Source organism: Drosophila teissieri, chromosome 2L (genome assembly GCF_016746235.2).
Source record: "Drosophila teissieri strain GT53w chromosome 2L, Prin_Dtei_1.1, whole genome shotgun sequence".
NCBI lineage: Eukaryota > Metazoa > Arthropoda > Insecta > Diptera > Drosophilidae > Drosophila > Drosophila teissieri.
Window position 1 is genome coordinate 14719048 of NC_053029.1, and position 12392 is coordinate 14731439.

Here is a 12392-nt window from a genome sequence, read left to right on the forward strand (position 1 = left end):
TTCCCCCATAGTGGCAACTCTCTTCCACAGCTGACAATTCGGTCTGCATTTTATACATTTTGCTTTTCCAGCAAATTTAGTTAAATAATTCAAAGAAAACATGCCCGTGGTGAACGTCTCGGCTGCCGAAGAGTACCAGAAGTACATTGATGCGGACAAGACGACCGTGGCGCTATTCGCCGCCGACTGGGCAGAGCAATGTGGTCAGGTAAAAGACGCGCTGGAGGAGCTGGCCAAGATTACTGGCGAAAAACTGCAGTTCATCAGCCTAAACGCTGAACAATTCCCGGAGATTTCCATGAAACATCAGGTACGCTCGATTTCCTTTTAAAAATCTAACAGAAGCACTAACATGATTTGCGATACCACCAGATCGAAGCCGTGCCCACAGTAATTTTCTTCGCCAAGGGCTCCGCCGTAGACCGCGTCGATGGTGTGGACATTGCCGCCATTAGCGCCAAGTCCAAAAAGTTGGCCGAAAGCGCTAGCAGCGCGGCGGCAACAGGACAAACGCTGGAGGAACGCCTAAAGGCCCTTATCAATACGGCTCCGCTGATGATCTTCATGAAGGGCGACCGAAATGGACCGCGATGCGGATTCTCCAAGCAGCTCATCGGCATTGTAAATGAAACAAAGTATGGAAACCGATCAGTCATTTTATCTTCCCGTTTATTAACGCAAATATACCTCGACAGCTTGCCGTACGAGACATTTGACATCCTCAGCGACGAAGAAGTGCGTCAGGGCCTGAAGACCTACTCAGACTGGCCCACATATCCCCAGGTGTACGTCAAGGGTGAACTTATCGGCGGACTGGACATTATCAAGGAACTGCTGGCGAACAATGAGCTCGAGTCCACGCTCAAGGGCTAATTCCATCGGATTGCATCTACTTCTACAGACACCTTAAACCAGAAACAAATTTTTTGCTAGATCCTTCGACTTTTTAATAGTTCAATAAAGGATTTTTGCTAAATTCGTATATTCTTTCTTTCAGAGAAATTTATTTGTTTCACCAAAATTTTTCTTACAAACTCATTTACAAGATATAAAGTATAGCTAGCATTTGGTTACAATAAATATTAATAAGCCAGCCCTGGTTTATCTGATATTTTGCATCCCTTCAATTAGAAAACAGCTGTTAAGCGTCGGCATCTTGCAAATATTTTTCGCAACATTATTTATATTATTGAAATTACTCATTAACTACGAAGTTATATCAATATCGTTAAATGGCTGAGGGTAATACCGCTGGCGGAGAGGACCAAAAGCTGTCGGACATATTTCTAAAGGGCTGGAACATATTCGACGAGCTAGAAGTTACCGATCTACCATTCAATGGCAGTGAATTTCAGGTGTGTAATATTGTTAATTTTTAAAACTAACACAATCATTTAGTCTCGTATAACAACATTTAGAACAAAGTAAAGACGGCAATGGGCCTGTTCGAGCAGGCCACGGTCATTGTGAACCAGGTTAGCATGTTCAGTGCGAATGAGTTGATCGACGAGGTGTCCACAGAATCGCTACCCTTCATGCTGCTCCCCTACTTCCTGGGCAAACTGACCACAAAGATCAACAGCCCCACTAGCACACACTCCTTGGAGCTGGGCGAGATTTACTTCAAGGACCACTTGCAACGCTGCCAGGAGTATGATCTCTGTGCAGCTCCCAAATCTCAGGTGGCTAAGACGGATAGCCAGGCGGAAAAAAGCGAGCAGCGCGAGCTGATGGAGGCAGCCTTCAATAGAAACGACAAAATAGCCCAGTATCGCCGGATGAAAGAGATTGACGAGTATATGGCCAGAATGCGCGATGCAGTCAAGAACAAAACGGCCGACGATGAGGATAAGCGCGTGTTTTTCCTCAAGTACTTGGACAAGAGCATAATAGACTCCAAGCAGGAATTGGAATCGTTGGGCGTAATGAAGCAGCTGGCTCAGATGCGCCTTGCCCGATTGGCTGGTGGAGAAGCTGACAACGAAATGGATTCGTTCCGTCCACCCAATCAGAATCAATCTTCTGCATCGTCCACCTCCCGCGGTCATGGTCACAGTCACGGACCAGGACATCATCACCATCATCAACAGGCCCCTAAGCCAAAGCCCCTACAGCCCTTCATTATAACACGTAATGCCACGCAGAAGGCGGTGTTTGGCTTGGGATACCCCAGTTTGCCCATTATGACTGTGGATGAGTTTTACCAGCAGCGCGTGGACGAGGGAATCTTTCCCGATGAGGAGAAGGTAGCCAAGATGAATCAAGCACAGGCCATCGCGGCCGCCCGCGATCCCAACGAGCAGGAGGACGAGGAGAAGGCCGTTGAGGAGTTGCAAGCGGAACAGGATGATCCCGAGTATATAGACCGCATGAGACGCATGGATGAGTACAAGGATGTGGTGCGTCGCGGGGACGGCAATCGTCATAACCGTAGTTAAGAAACTAAAAATTGATGTATTAGAACCCAATAAAATGGTTTAACCACAAGACTGGTTTTAAGTCAGTTTATTCAACAAATAATTCTAGGTTATTCTTTTTTTTTTAATCTTATATTTAGGAAAGCCGTTCGGACTTTCAATTGTTACCTCTAAGGATCAACTGTTGGTAAAAACTATATGGTTTCTTTAAGTGGAGAAATTTCAGAAAAATACTATATTTTACTGAATTGACAATAAATACCGTGAGCACAGTAAAAAAAAATGTTTTTATTTTTAATGAAAAACACAATTTTTTCAAATACACATACATATATTCAAATAGTTCCACCGTTGCAGTGTTGGTAGGCGTTCAGCTGTCATCGTGCATTTTGCAATACTGATTGTCACCACCCGTAACAAAAACAAAAATCTCGAACACAAGGCAATTTTTTGTAAATTGCTGCACAAAAGAAACACCAAACAAGAAGATTGTTCTCTCGAAATATTGATTATTAATCTTTTTTAAAGTAAGGTACGTAAAAATACAGTTCTTTCGTGTTAAAATCAAATGCCTAACTCTTTTCGTTTTCCGCAGCAACCTAAGAGCAGAATGTCCGTAAGAGACTTTATCAAGGGTCTGCCCATTCACGACTCGAGCAATTTCACCCACTTAAGCAATGAGCACGGGATTCGAACCTCGCAGAAACGGGCCTCCGTCTACCTGCCCACCGAGGACGAGCATTCTGAGCAGCTGATCGTGATGGACAAGCGATGTGTCCTGCTGCGCTACCTCACCCAGCAGTGGGACAAAAAGACGCTTCAGCGGAAGAGGGAGCACGGCGGCGAGTCAGGAAATGGCAACGGCAACAGCTCCACTCCCAACGGCAACAGCACCAACAGCAAAAAGCGCCCACGCTTAGATCCCAACGAGCTGAATTGAACGGCAGGACCTCAAACCAAGCACACGATGGACATCCCACACTGCACTCAAGACCCCGAGCATCGTCAGCACGAGCCACCCTTCATTTACACTCATATATATATTAAATGAAATACACTTAGTACAAAGGAGTTGCAGTCGAACAGTCCTTTCATGGTTTTGTAACCCGTTTTTCATCTGTATAAATCCGTGGCCTTTATTTTAATTTGAGGTGTACCCAAATTATCACAGCTAAGTGCTGTTTTCCTGGCCAACTATCTGCATACCTCTTTTTTTGCAAAGAACATCAATCGTATAAAAAGTTGAATAAAACATTTTGTTAATTTTGTTACTGCTAGTTCATGAACCATGGTATTTTTTGCAATTCTTTGTACTCATCTTAACATCTCCACAAGTTTGTAATTTAAAATGTAATTTGTAGCTAATCTGCCTAACCAACTATGTCCACTATTATTGTAAAGCCTACGGCTAGTAGGCAAACGTTTTGGGCGATGAAAGATCGACTGCATTCCAGTACAACACATTTATAATAGCACATACTGTGAGTTCCAATAGATTTACTTTTGATGACAACAATTGGATGTGATTTGACTACGGTACTCTAAGATTAGTGGTGTCCCAGGTCCTTGGGGTCGGGCTTGCCGTACTGCTTCTCCCACCAGGTCACAAACTCCTTCTTGCGCTGCTCCCGCTTGGCGAAGTACTCGGGGTACTGGGCCTTCTCCAGGGGATGCCAGTAGTCCAGCACCCAGTCGGGGGGAATCACCTCTCGTTCGAAGGCACAGCCACCGGCACTGTTGGCAACTACAATGATAACAGGTTAGGAACGCAGACATATGACCATCTTCCCGTTTGTTTACAGTTTCGGGGCTGGAAATGCTTCGTCTCGAAGAGCTCCCTTTGTCCACAGGCCAGGAGTCGGATGCCCTCGCCCAGATCCTTGGATCTGTTCTCGTCGAAGCGGGCACGCAGCTGCACAGCGCGGTAGCGGTAGACATTGCTGGCGGGCATTAAAAAACAACCAAGATGCACTTGCTCATTATATAATCTTTGGGAATTCGGCGGCGAATGCACTCACCGTCGGTCGTACCACGCCTCCAGGTTGCGCAGTGCCCGCTTGTACAGGCTGCACACCTGGCGCTTGTGCGAGACGATTGCCGAGGGAACTTGGGCCATCGTTTATGGCTAACTTGGTTAAATTGTATTAAATTGCTACCACAGCCGAGGCAACAACAACAACAGCTGTCAAAAGTTCAGTGCTCTAAAGCCCCGTGGCGAATATCAGTGTTGAGAAGCGAAAAATAATTTTAAAGAGCGACAACTCTGAACCGAATGTAAATTCAAAAGTTATTAAAACTTTTGCTTCATTTTTTTGAAATATTTTGAATCCCATTTGATTTTTATACAAAAGTTTCTTCATGTAAGAAACCGAAACGATACTGTGTTGAGTAGATACATATAACCAAAAACTTTTAATATTTAAATGATTTTGTTACCTTACATATTTATTTTATGTACCAAATCTGACAAAGCCATTATAAATTGTATATTTATATATTTTCAGGAATAGTTAAGAAGAAGTACTGACATTCCCATACTCGCATTTCCGTTTTAATTTGCAACGAACAAAGAAATACTTTTGTAAATACATCTAGCGAAATGCTTTAATAAATTATAACTGTTAACAAATACTCTTAGAATATAAATATAAAATGTTTTTAGTCCTCTAGCTGCATAACATTCATTATGCATTGAACAATATGCTCTGGTATTTTTAGCGGCGTTTCGCACAACTCGCCCGTCTTCTTGTCCAGCATGTAGATTTCGTTGAGCACCCGGTCCTCGTGCTCTGGATCCAAGGACGAGACGAGGGCCAAAGATCCTTCCGCGAGCTCGGCGAGAATTTGTTCGATATCCGGTTCGGTAGTGGACGGCGGAATGGGATCATCCGGCGTAATAACTTCATGACCATGATCTTGGTCTTCCATGAAGTTTATTAAATATGTTTCTGCCTTTCGATTGGGCGTGTCAGTTGTGAGCTCGACGTCGCTTACATAGCTTAGGGTACCATCATCCATATTGATCATAGTTTTATCACGTGGCTTGTTTACATCTACTTCATATTCCACCGGATCATCCATTAGAAGTCCATTGAGCTCAGCCTGCAGTTCTCCCCCTGTTGGTAAATGACTTCCTGTTTGTTCGGTTTTGATCGTTTTTTCCTGCTTAATGGCCGCCAGATCGGACTGACTCTCCGTTGTCGTTGGAACTGGAACCTTGGGAGACCGTCGCTTAGCCTTGGGCTTCTTTTTGGCAGGCGCACTCCCGTCGTTCTCATCAGTCTCCAATTCTTTTCGCCTTTTGGCCCAGGCCTGTTTACCGAGCTTTGTACTCGTTACGTTCTCGTTTTCGTAGACAACATCGCCATCGTTCAGGGCCCGGGATGCCTTGCTTTGCTGCTGTATTCTCGAACGCTGAAAGGGTATTACAATTGTAATGGAGTTTACAAGTTATTATAATTTATATACCTTTTTAGGGTTTCCCGGAAGAGCTCGTGCGATTTCCCTCCACTGACGATCATTTTCTTCGCGTTCGCGATCCTCCTCTTCCAGTTGATCCTTAAGCTCCTGTATGTTGAAGGCCTTTGGATAAAGTAGCGCCTTGTTAATCAGCTGCCCATTGGTCCGCTCTTCTTTTTTGTACTTCAGCTTTAGATCTCGACGCGAACGCGTTGGAAACATTTGGCACATCAGCGAGAAGTCCGTCCCGATAATCTGCAGGCTACGATAGAAACGTACGGTCTCATCGGAGGTCCAGTATGGCGTGCGCTTGTGTCGTTTGTAGAATCCATTATCACCTGCGAAGTGAAAATCAATCTGTTAAATATTCCTTTTTTTATCAACTCTGAGGCGCACCTGTTGTCTCGTCCATTAGGATTAAAGATGAGTTGGCTAGCACCTTGCGGGCCTCCACCTCGGCCGTGGTTTCGATTTCCAATGTTTTTTCATCAATAATCATCTCGCCATTGGCATCAAGCTTTAGCTGAGGCACTAACATAGCGGATGTGGACTCTCCCTTCGGCTCCAGTAGCTGACCCACTGAGGGCTTGGAATCATCGCTACCAGATTCATCCTTGATGGTCGTCACCGACTGTTTGGGCACCATGGGGTTGTTCTCCGGATTGTAGAAGATCATGTCCATCATCTTGAACGTGGACTTGTCGGGCACACCCTTATTGAAACGCGTTTCAAAGTCTCGCCGGGCATTTAACCGCTGTCCACCTTGATTTTGAGACTTATCATCGCCCTTTCTGTGCTTGCTGCCTCCCTCAGAATAGGTGGAACAGGTTGATTCTGTGCGAATGCGTCCCATGCCCGGACTGGCGGGCGGAAGGTATTTATAGGGGGATGGAGGCATAGGAGAGTGCACCTGCTGCTGCAGAGGAGTTCCCGACGAAGAACCGCTAAGGTAGCGCTCACGCCGCGTGGGCGTGGCTGGCGACTGATAGTCGCCGTCATAATCACTGGCCATCGGTGAGCCTACAAAACTGTTGCGTCGCTGGCCAAATACCGGGGTGGGTCGCACACGCTGTCGGGCTTGAGCCTTGCTCGGCGACATAGGGAAACCGTTCGTGGTCTTCTGCAAATCCATCTGAATGACATTGTCCTCGATGTCCGAGTGGAATACCTCTTCCAGTTGGCCAGCCGAGCTAGCGGGCATCTTGAAGGCGATTGCATCAGCCTCTAGTTCCATTTCCGCTGCAGGGGTCGATGCAACGGGCGGGGACTCAACCACTGCTGCCACCACCTCCTCCTCCTCATCCTCCTTTTTCGTCGTTGGGAGCTCCTCCTTGCGTGGCTTGCGTTTGATAAGCGACAGGTTGGCCGGAGCCTTGATGCGCTGTCGCCGCATGGACATCCTGCCTGGGTACTCTTAGGCTGCTTCCAGGCTCAACGGCAGTTTCACACATCAAATCGAATCAAAATCTGCGCAACAAAAACAATGCGGTCGCAACCACGAGTTTTCCAAGTGTTGTGTTGGATAACGCCTAAAGCCATTTACAGTGGGCTTAACAAGTAAATAAGTGGACAAAAATGTATACAAATTTAGTAACGGTTAATAATTTTTACAAAAACTATCGCTTACAGATAAGTTTGATAACCGTCTATAAGAATATTTCAACGACTAAAACATACAAATCGATTTAACTGGGTAACTAGAAAGCATGTCAAGTAAATTTATTCGCAGTGTCAGTTCTTAGACACTGAAATAATTTTAATATAAATTATGGCACAATTCACCAGTTTTACAACAAAAATTTGTATACAGTAAATATTTGGTTGAATTTAACATATTTTATTTGATTTCAGTGTTGCAGAAAAGTGTGATCACGGATCGCAGCTGTCACCTCTCAGCAGGCGCTTCGCCATTTTACAACACTTCTGCCTGTAACGGCACAACAACAGGAACAACAACAGCGTAATAACAACAGAAGCAGCAGACAAATTGCAAGCTGCACGTTTTTTTCTAATCGGTCAAACATGATAAGCCTGGCCAGAACATAACCCAGCTCTCGTGCAGTAAGGCTTCCGTCAAACCGATCGAGTGTGTCCTGGCTAGAAGTACTAAATTCCCCAAGTTTTGTGGCGACAAATGTGCCAAGTGTGCGGGCGCACAGTAATAGTGGAGGAGCATTAACAAAGTAGCCGCACTTTTGAGTAGGTTGTTATGCAAGCGGGCGGCCGACGGGCAAATTGAATTAGCCGGCATGCTGTTCAATCGATTTGTTCTGGCCATCAAGAACCAGTCCCGGGAAACTCTGCGCGCCTGGAGCTACCAATGCGAGTCGATCTTCGCCCAGCGCTCGCGCCGTATTCAGCAGTTGTTCAGTTTCTATCAGTCGGTGTATGGAACCCAGGGTCTGAAGCAGCTATGGCGCGCCTACTACCGCCGGGAGCTGCAGCCCCCGCTACGGGGAATGGTGATGAGTGCAGTGGGTCTGGTCGGGCTTAATATTAAGCGTCTGGGTAGCGATGGCTTCGATTGGAACAAGGAGCGCTTGGCCTTATCCAACTTTGATCTGTGCCGCAGGGATATTGAGTTCATCAACACCCTGCCCAACAATCAGCTGTGCGACCGCTGTCAGGCCAAGAAGATGAAATACTGCTACTGTCAGCTGGGCAACCAACGCTGCAAAAAGGGCCAATCCCAGCCGTCCACCAGCAAAGAGGCGGAGGCTGATGCGGACTCCAGCATTAGCAATTGTCTACGCCCGTTGGATCTTGATGCGCGCAATGCACCGGCCGGAACGGTACGCATTCAGGCCCAGGACGATCACAAATGGGAGCCGTACTTTAGCAAAAACGAGTTTAGCATTTGGCGGCGGCAGGAGCGGTCCTCGTTATACTCATACAAAGTAATAGGTGTTCACCTTAATGTTTTGTAAAACTGAATTTAATGCCCCCTTTTGGATTGCAGGTTTATGCTCGATTCGACGACATAACAGCCGACGATTTCCTCCACGTTCAAACTGATTTGGACTACCGCCGCCAATGGGACGACACGGCCCTAAGACTTGAACTCATCAGCGAGGATCCCGTCCCGGGCAGCAACTCGCATCTGATATACTGGGAGATGCAATGGCCACGACTGTTCGCCAACCGCGACTATGTCTATTGTCGCCGCTACATTAAGGACGACAACAAGAAGCTGATATTCATTTGCAACCGTGGAGCCACGCACAACACCTATCCGGCGTTGTCCGGAAAAGTTCGCGTCACTGACTATTGGAGTCTGATGGTCATCAAGCCATTTCGCGGTTTCCATGAGCCAGGCCTTCACTTTGTCCTCACGTACTTTGACGATCCGGGCATACCTATACCGCAGAATATTAAGTCCTGGGTTACTCAAAAACAAATGCCCGAGTTCCTCACCAAGATGTACGTGGCCACCAAAAACTATGCTTGCTCACGGGCCATCAAAATTAAGGACATGTTTCACGGATTCGCGCTTATCAATGACGAATATACAGCTAATGAGCATCGCGGCAGTTGGCTGGGCAGTTTGAGCCGGCGCAAGGTCAATAGTAAACCCGAAGCAGGTCGCTAAGTCATTTACCATTATAAACCTGGCTGCTCCCGCTACCACGGGCCTCCCTGCCCAATAAAGCCACGTATCAAACCATCCAAAAGCCCAGTTCCATCTTATGTTCATCCCTTCCTTCGACTTTAAAATCAGGCGAGAGAAATCGAAACCATTGAACAACAGAGCAAGTGTGCAATAGCTGGAAGTTTTGCTCTTAATATGAGTGCCACTTTGATGATAAACTTTAAAATAAATATATATCTAAATTAGCTATATAGCTAAACCAAACTATTTTAAGTTTAGAACTTGTTTTAAACGCAAATAGAAATTATTGAAATTAATTGTACAATAAAAGAAATGGAAATAGACACCCAGAGACTGAAGTCTACTAAAAAGCAATGCCTTGCATAACTATTGATATTTACGGCTTCAATTTTCATTCATGCATAACACTATCTACACCGGATAGAAAAACTCGATTATGTTTGGTTCATAACAAATAAACATGTTCTTCATTGGCCATGCTTATCAAATAATTGGCAAGGCATTATCATGAATTACTTTTGAAATTTGTCACCCGAACTTCAGCTGTTCTTATCGTAGACTGTATACAAATCATAGCGAATTAATTAAGGGGAATACGCTAATCTGAAATGTTATTTCCAATACTTATTTATAACTTTAATTGTTTTTTATTATTTTAGTTGAGGCTTTAGCGAATTGTAAATGAAATTATACTATCAGCTTTAACGTAATTTATTAGTATGCTATATAGTTACAAAATGCGCATACATTCTATAAAATATTCGATAGTCTAGACGACATTGAAGTTGATTGTTAACTGAACGGAACGAATACAGTTTATGGTAATACAATTAGTGAGATTGCAAAGTGGTGAGGAAGAAGCATCGTTACACTTGGCAACAGCGTATCACAGCTCTGTGCGGTCCGCTGAGCTCGGCGGGTTGTTCATATAGGCGATAAAGTCCTTGCTGGTGCGTCCGCCGTTGTAATCCAGCTTGGTTTTGAGGTAAGAGAAGTACAGAATGGTGGGATATCCGCGAACATTGTACTTTGCGCAAAGTGCGGCAAGCTTTGTGCAGTCGATGGCGACAAACGCTATCCGAGGATCATCCTGTAAGGCGGTGGCAGCCGCTGTGAACTCCGGCTTTGTGTGCTTACAGTGTCCACACCCTAAAGACGTTTAAATTTTAGTTTTTTTTTTCACAATCAAACGGCTAAACTTACAGGGAGCATAGAACATAACCAGCGCATGCTTTTTTCTCTTCAGCGTCGAAGTAAAGTTGTCGTCATCGAGAAATAGAACTTCCTTGCTGTCCTCATCCTCCTCCCAACTCTTCTCGGGTGGCGGAGGCGGTGGGGGCTCTTTAGGATCTCGCATGAATTCGACAATTTTCGATGCTTCGCGCACATTTACTTCAAACTTAAAGACGCCATTTGAGAAAAACTTAACAGTTGGATAGCCCTTGACTTTGTATTTTTCTGCGATTGACGGCTCCTTCGTTGCATCTAATGCGGCCAAAAGGCCGGGAATCTTTTTCTGCTTCATTTCCAGAGCGGCCTTTTCGTATTCAGGCTTCATGCGCTTACAGTGTCCGCACCAGGGTGCATAGAACATGACCAAGGCGGACTTTTCGTCCTTCAGAGCCGGCTCAAAACCCTGCGAGGTGAGGTGGACAATCTCCGAATTGGTATCCGCCGACCATTCGGGTTCCTTTGGCTTTGGCGTCGGCTTAGCATTTGGGTTGAGCATGAAAGATACCAAAGCATCCTTATTGTTCTCTCCCTCGTAAGTAAAGCGCAGCTTGCCATTTTCAAAGTAAATCAGGGTGGGAAAACCTTCAAAGGTATCGTTTAAGACTTTATGAGCAATATGTTTATTGTTTTTAACTTACCTGTTATGTTGAACATTTTGCGTATAGGAGCGTTTTCTTGTCGCTCCACATTCATTGCCGCCAGAATATACCCGCCCTTAGTCTTCAGCTCCGCTGCTGCTTTTCCGTAGTCCGGCTTCATTTTCTTGCAGAAGCCGCACCAGGGAACATAGAACATTACAAGCATGGGCCGGATGTCCTTACGTAGGTGTTTTGTAAAGGAAGCAGCGTCGCTGAAGTGCAGGACATCCTTTCCGGCTGGATCCTCCTCCCACGGCAGATCGCCGGAGGGATCACGCATAAAAGTGATCATAGAGCTGACACTCAGCTGGCGGTCGTAGTCCTTGTGGAAGTCGCCATCCTTATAGTGCTTGATGGCGTAAGGCTCCGGCGAGACCTTCAGCTTCTTGCACAGTTTCTTGCGATCCTGCTGGCCGCAATCCAGAAGCAACATTGTCCCGGTTCCCCGTACAGCCTCCGCCGCCTCCCGGAATACCTTTAATTCGGCAGCAGCAGCCTTTGCACTGGTCACATAGAGCGCGAGGACGTTGTTCTTGGTGCGCAACAGCTTCTTAAAGTCCTTATACTCCGCGATGTCATCCTGCACCGCTGAAGTTTTCGTTTTTGCGGCAACAAGTGCCACCAGCAGAAGAAAAACAAACTGACCGGTGATCCACATCAGGCGGCTTGTACTTTACAACTATAAATAACAGTTGACTTAACTGAAACTATATTAGTTAGTGCACCTCGGATAATTGCATGTTTAACACAACATTAAAGCGTCATTCTTATTTTACAAATCGAAAAACCGCAAGTAGAAGACGTGGACTAGTTCAGAAACCTATCGATAGCCAACTTTAAAGGAGATGGTAATAACAACATGGCTCAAAGTGCCGGCTATTCGAAAAACACCTGTCTCATCACCAGCCAGTACTGACGGTTGTCAAGTCTAGCTATAAAATAGCTTAAAAGTAATATTTAAGGAATATCACTTTATTAATATATTAAAATATAATAACTATAATAGAAACACCTAATTCTTAAATTACCTGCTTA

At 45.4% G+C, this 12392-nt stretch overlaps 7 protein-coding genes across 8 annotated transcripts; 4 read left to right on the forward strand and 3 right to left on the reverse strand.

Annotated features, from left to right (window-relative positions):
• Positions 1 to 6: 6 nt before the first annotated feature.
• Positions 7 to 982, forward strand: LOC122611576 (glutaredoxin 3). Its single transcript, XM_043784760.1, has 3 exons — positions 7 to 310; positions 373 to 635; positions 696 to 982. Exons 1-3 carry the CDS (start codon positions 101 to 103, stop codon positions 871 to 873), a joined length of 651 nt encoding a protein of 216 aa, XP_043640695.1. The 5' UTR covers positions 7 to 100; the 3' UTR covers positions 874 to 982.
• A 146-nt stretch (positions 983 to 1128) lies between these two features.
• On the forward strand, positions 1129 to 2489 carry LOC122625779 (immunoglobulin-binding protein 1). Its single transcript, XM_043805833.1, has 2 exons — positions 1129 to 1355; positions 1419 to 2489. Exons 1-2 carry the CDS (start codon positions 1233 to 1235, stop codon positions 2436 to 2438), a joined length of 1143 nt encoding a protein of 380 aa, XP_043661768.1. The 5' UTR covers positions 1129 to 1232; the 3' UTR covers positions 2439 to 2489.
• A 301-nt stretch (positions 2490 to 2790) lies between these two features.
• On the forward strand, positions 2791 to 3488 carry LOC122622044 (DET1- and DDB1-associated protein 1). Of its 2 annotated transcripts, none has more exons than XM_043800172.1 (2): positions 2791 to 2949; positions 3013 to 3488. In XM_043800172.1, the coding sequence occupies exon 2, from the start codon at positions 3028 to 3030 to the stop codon at positions 3355 to 3357; it is 330 nt and encodes a 109-aa protein (XP_043656107.1). In that variant the 5' UTR covers positions 2791 to 2949; positions 3013 to 3027; the 3' UTR covers positions 3358 to 3488. The 2 variants fall into 2 exon arrangements, with proteins under 2 accessions (XP_043656107.1, XP_043656114.1); XM_043800179.1 differs by having other exon boundaries at positions 2804 to 2944.
• Positions 3489 to 3897: 409 nt separating this feature from the next.
• LOC122622039 (NADH dehydrogenase [ubiquinone] 1 beta subcomplex subunit 9) lies at positions 3898 to 4648 on the reverse strand. The gene is made up of 3 exons (XM_043800159.1): positions 4436 to 4648; positions 4218 to 4357; positions 3898 to 4161 (listed from the first exon to the last, which is right to left on the reverse strand). The coding sequence occupies exons 1-3, from the start codon at positions 4531 to 4533 to the stop codon at positions 3965 to 3967; spliced, it is 435 nt and encodes a 144-aa protein (XP_043656094.1). The 5' UTR covers positions 4534 to 4648; the 3' UTR covers positions 3898 to 3964.
• Positions 4649 to 4946: 298 nt separating this feature from the next.
• LOC122620668 (transcription factor TFIIIB component B'' homolog) lies at positions 4947 to 7397 on the reverse strand. Its single transcript, XM_043798256.1, has 3 exons — positions 6273 to 7397; positions 5886 to 6214; positions 4947 to 5831 (listed from the first exon to the last, which is right to left on the reverse strand). The coding sequence occupies exons 1-3, from the start codon at positions 7273 to 7275 to the stop codon at positions 5076 to 5078; spliced, it is 2088 nt and encodes a 695-aa protein (XP_043654191.1). The 5' UTR covers positions 7276 to 7397; the 3' UTR covers positions 4947 to 5075.
• Positions 7398 to 7650: 253 nt separating this feature from the next.
• LOC122611916 (stAR-related lipid transfer protein 7, mitochondrial) lies at positions 7651 to 9732 on the forward strand. Its single transcript, XM_043785375.1, has 2 exons — positions 7651 to 8773; positions 8836 to 9732. The coding sequence occupies exons 1-2, from the start codon at positions 8126 to 8128 to the stop codon at positions 9463 to 9465; spliced, it is 1278 nt and encodes a 425-aa protein (XP_043641310.1). The 5' UTR covers positions 7651 to 8125; the 3' UTR covers positions 9466 to 9732.
• Positions 9733 to 10174: 442 nt separating this feature from the next.
• Positions 10175 to 12181, reverse strand: LOC122611854 (protein disulfide-isomerase A5). Its single transcript, XM_043785249.1, has 3 exons — positions 11358 to 12181; positions 10690 to 11301; positions 10175 to 10635 (listed from the first exon to the last, which is right to left on the reverse strand). The coding sequence occupies exons 1-3, from the start codon at positions 12013 to 12015 to the stop codon at positions 10373 to 10375; spliced, it is 1533 nt and encodes a 510-aa protein (XP_043641184.1). The 5' UTR covers positions 12016 to 12181; the 3' UTR covers positions 10175 to 10372.
• Positions 12182 to 12392: the final 211 nt, after the last annotated feature.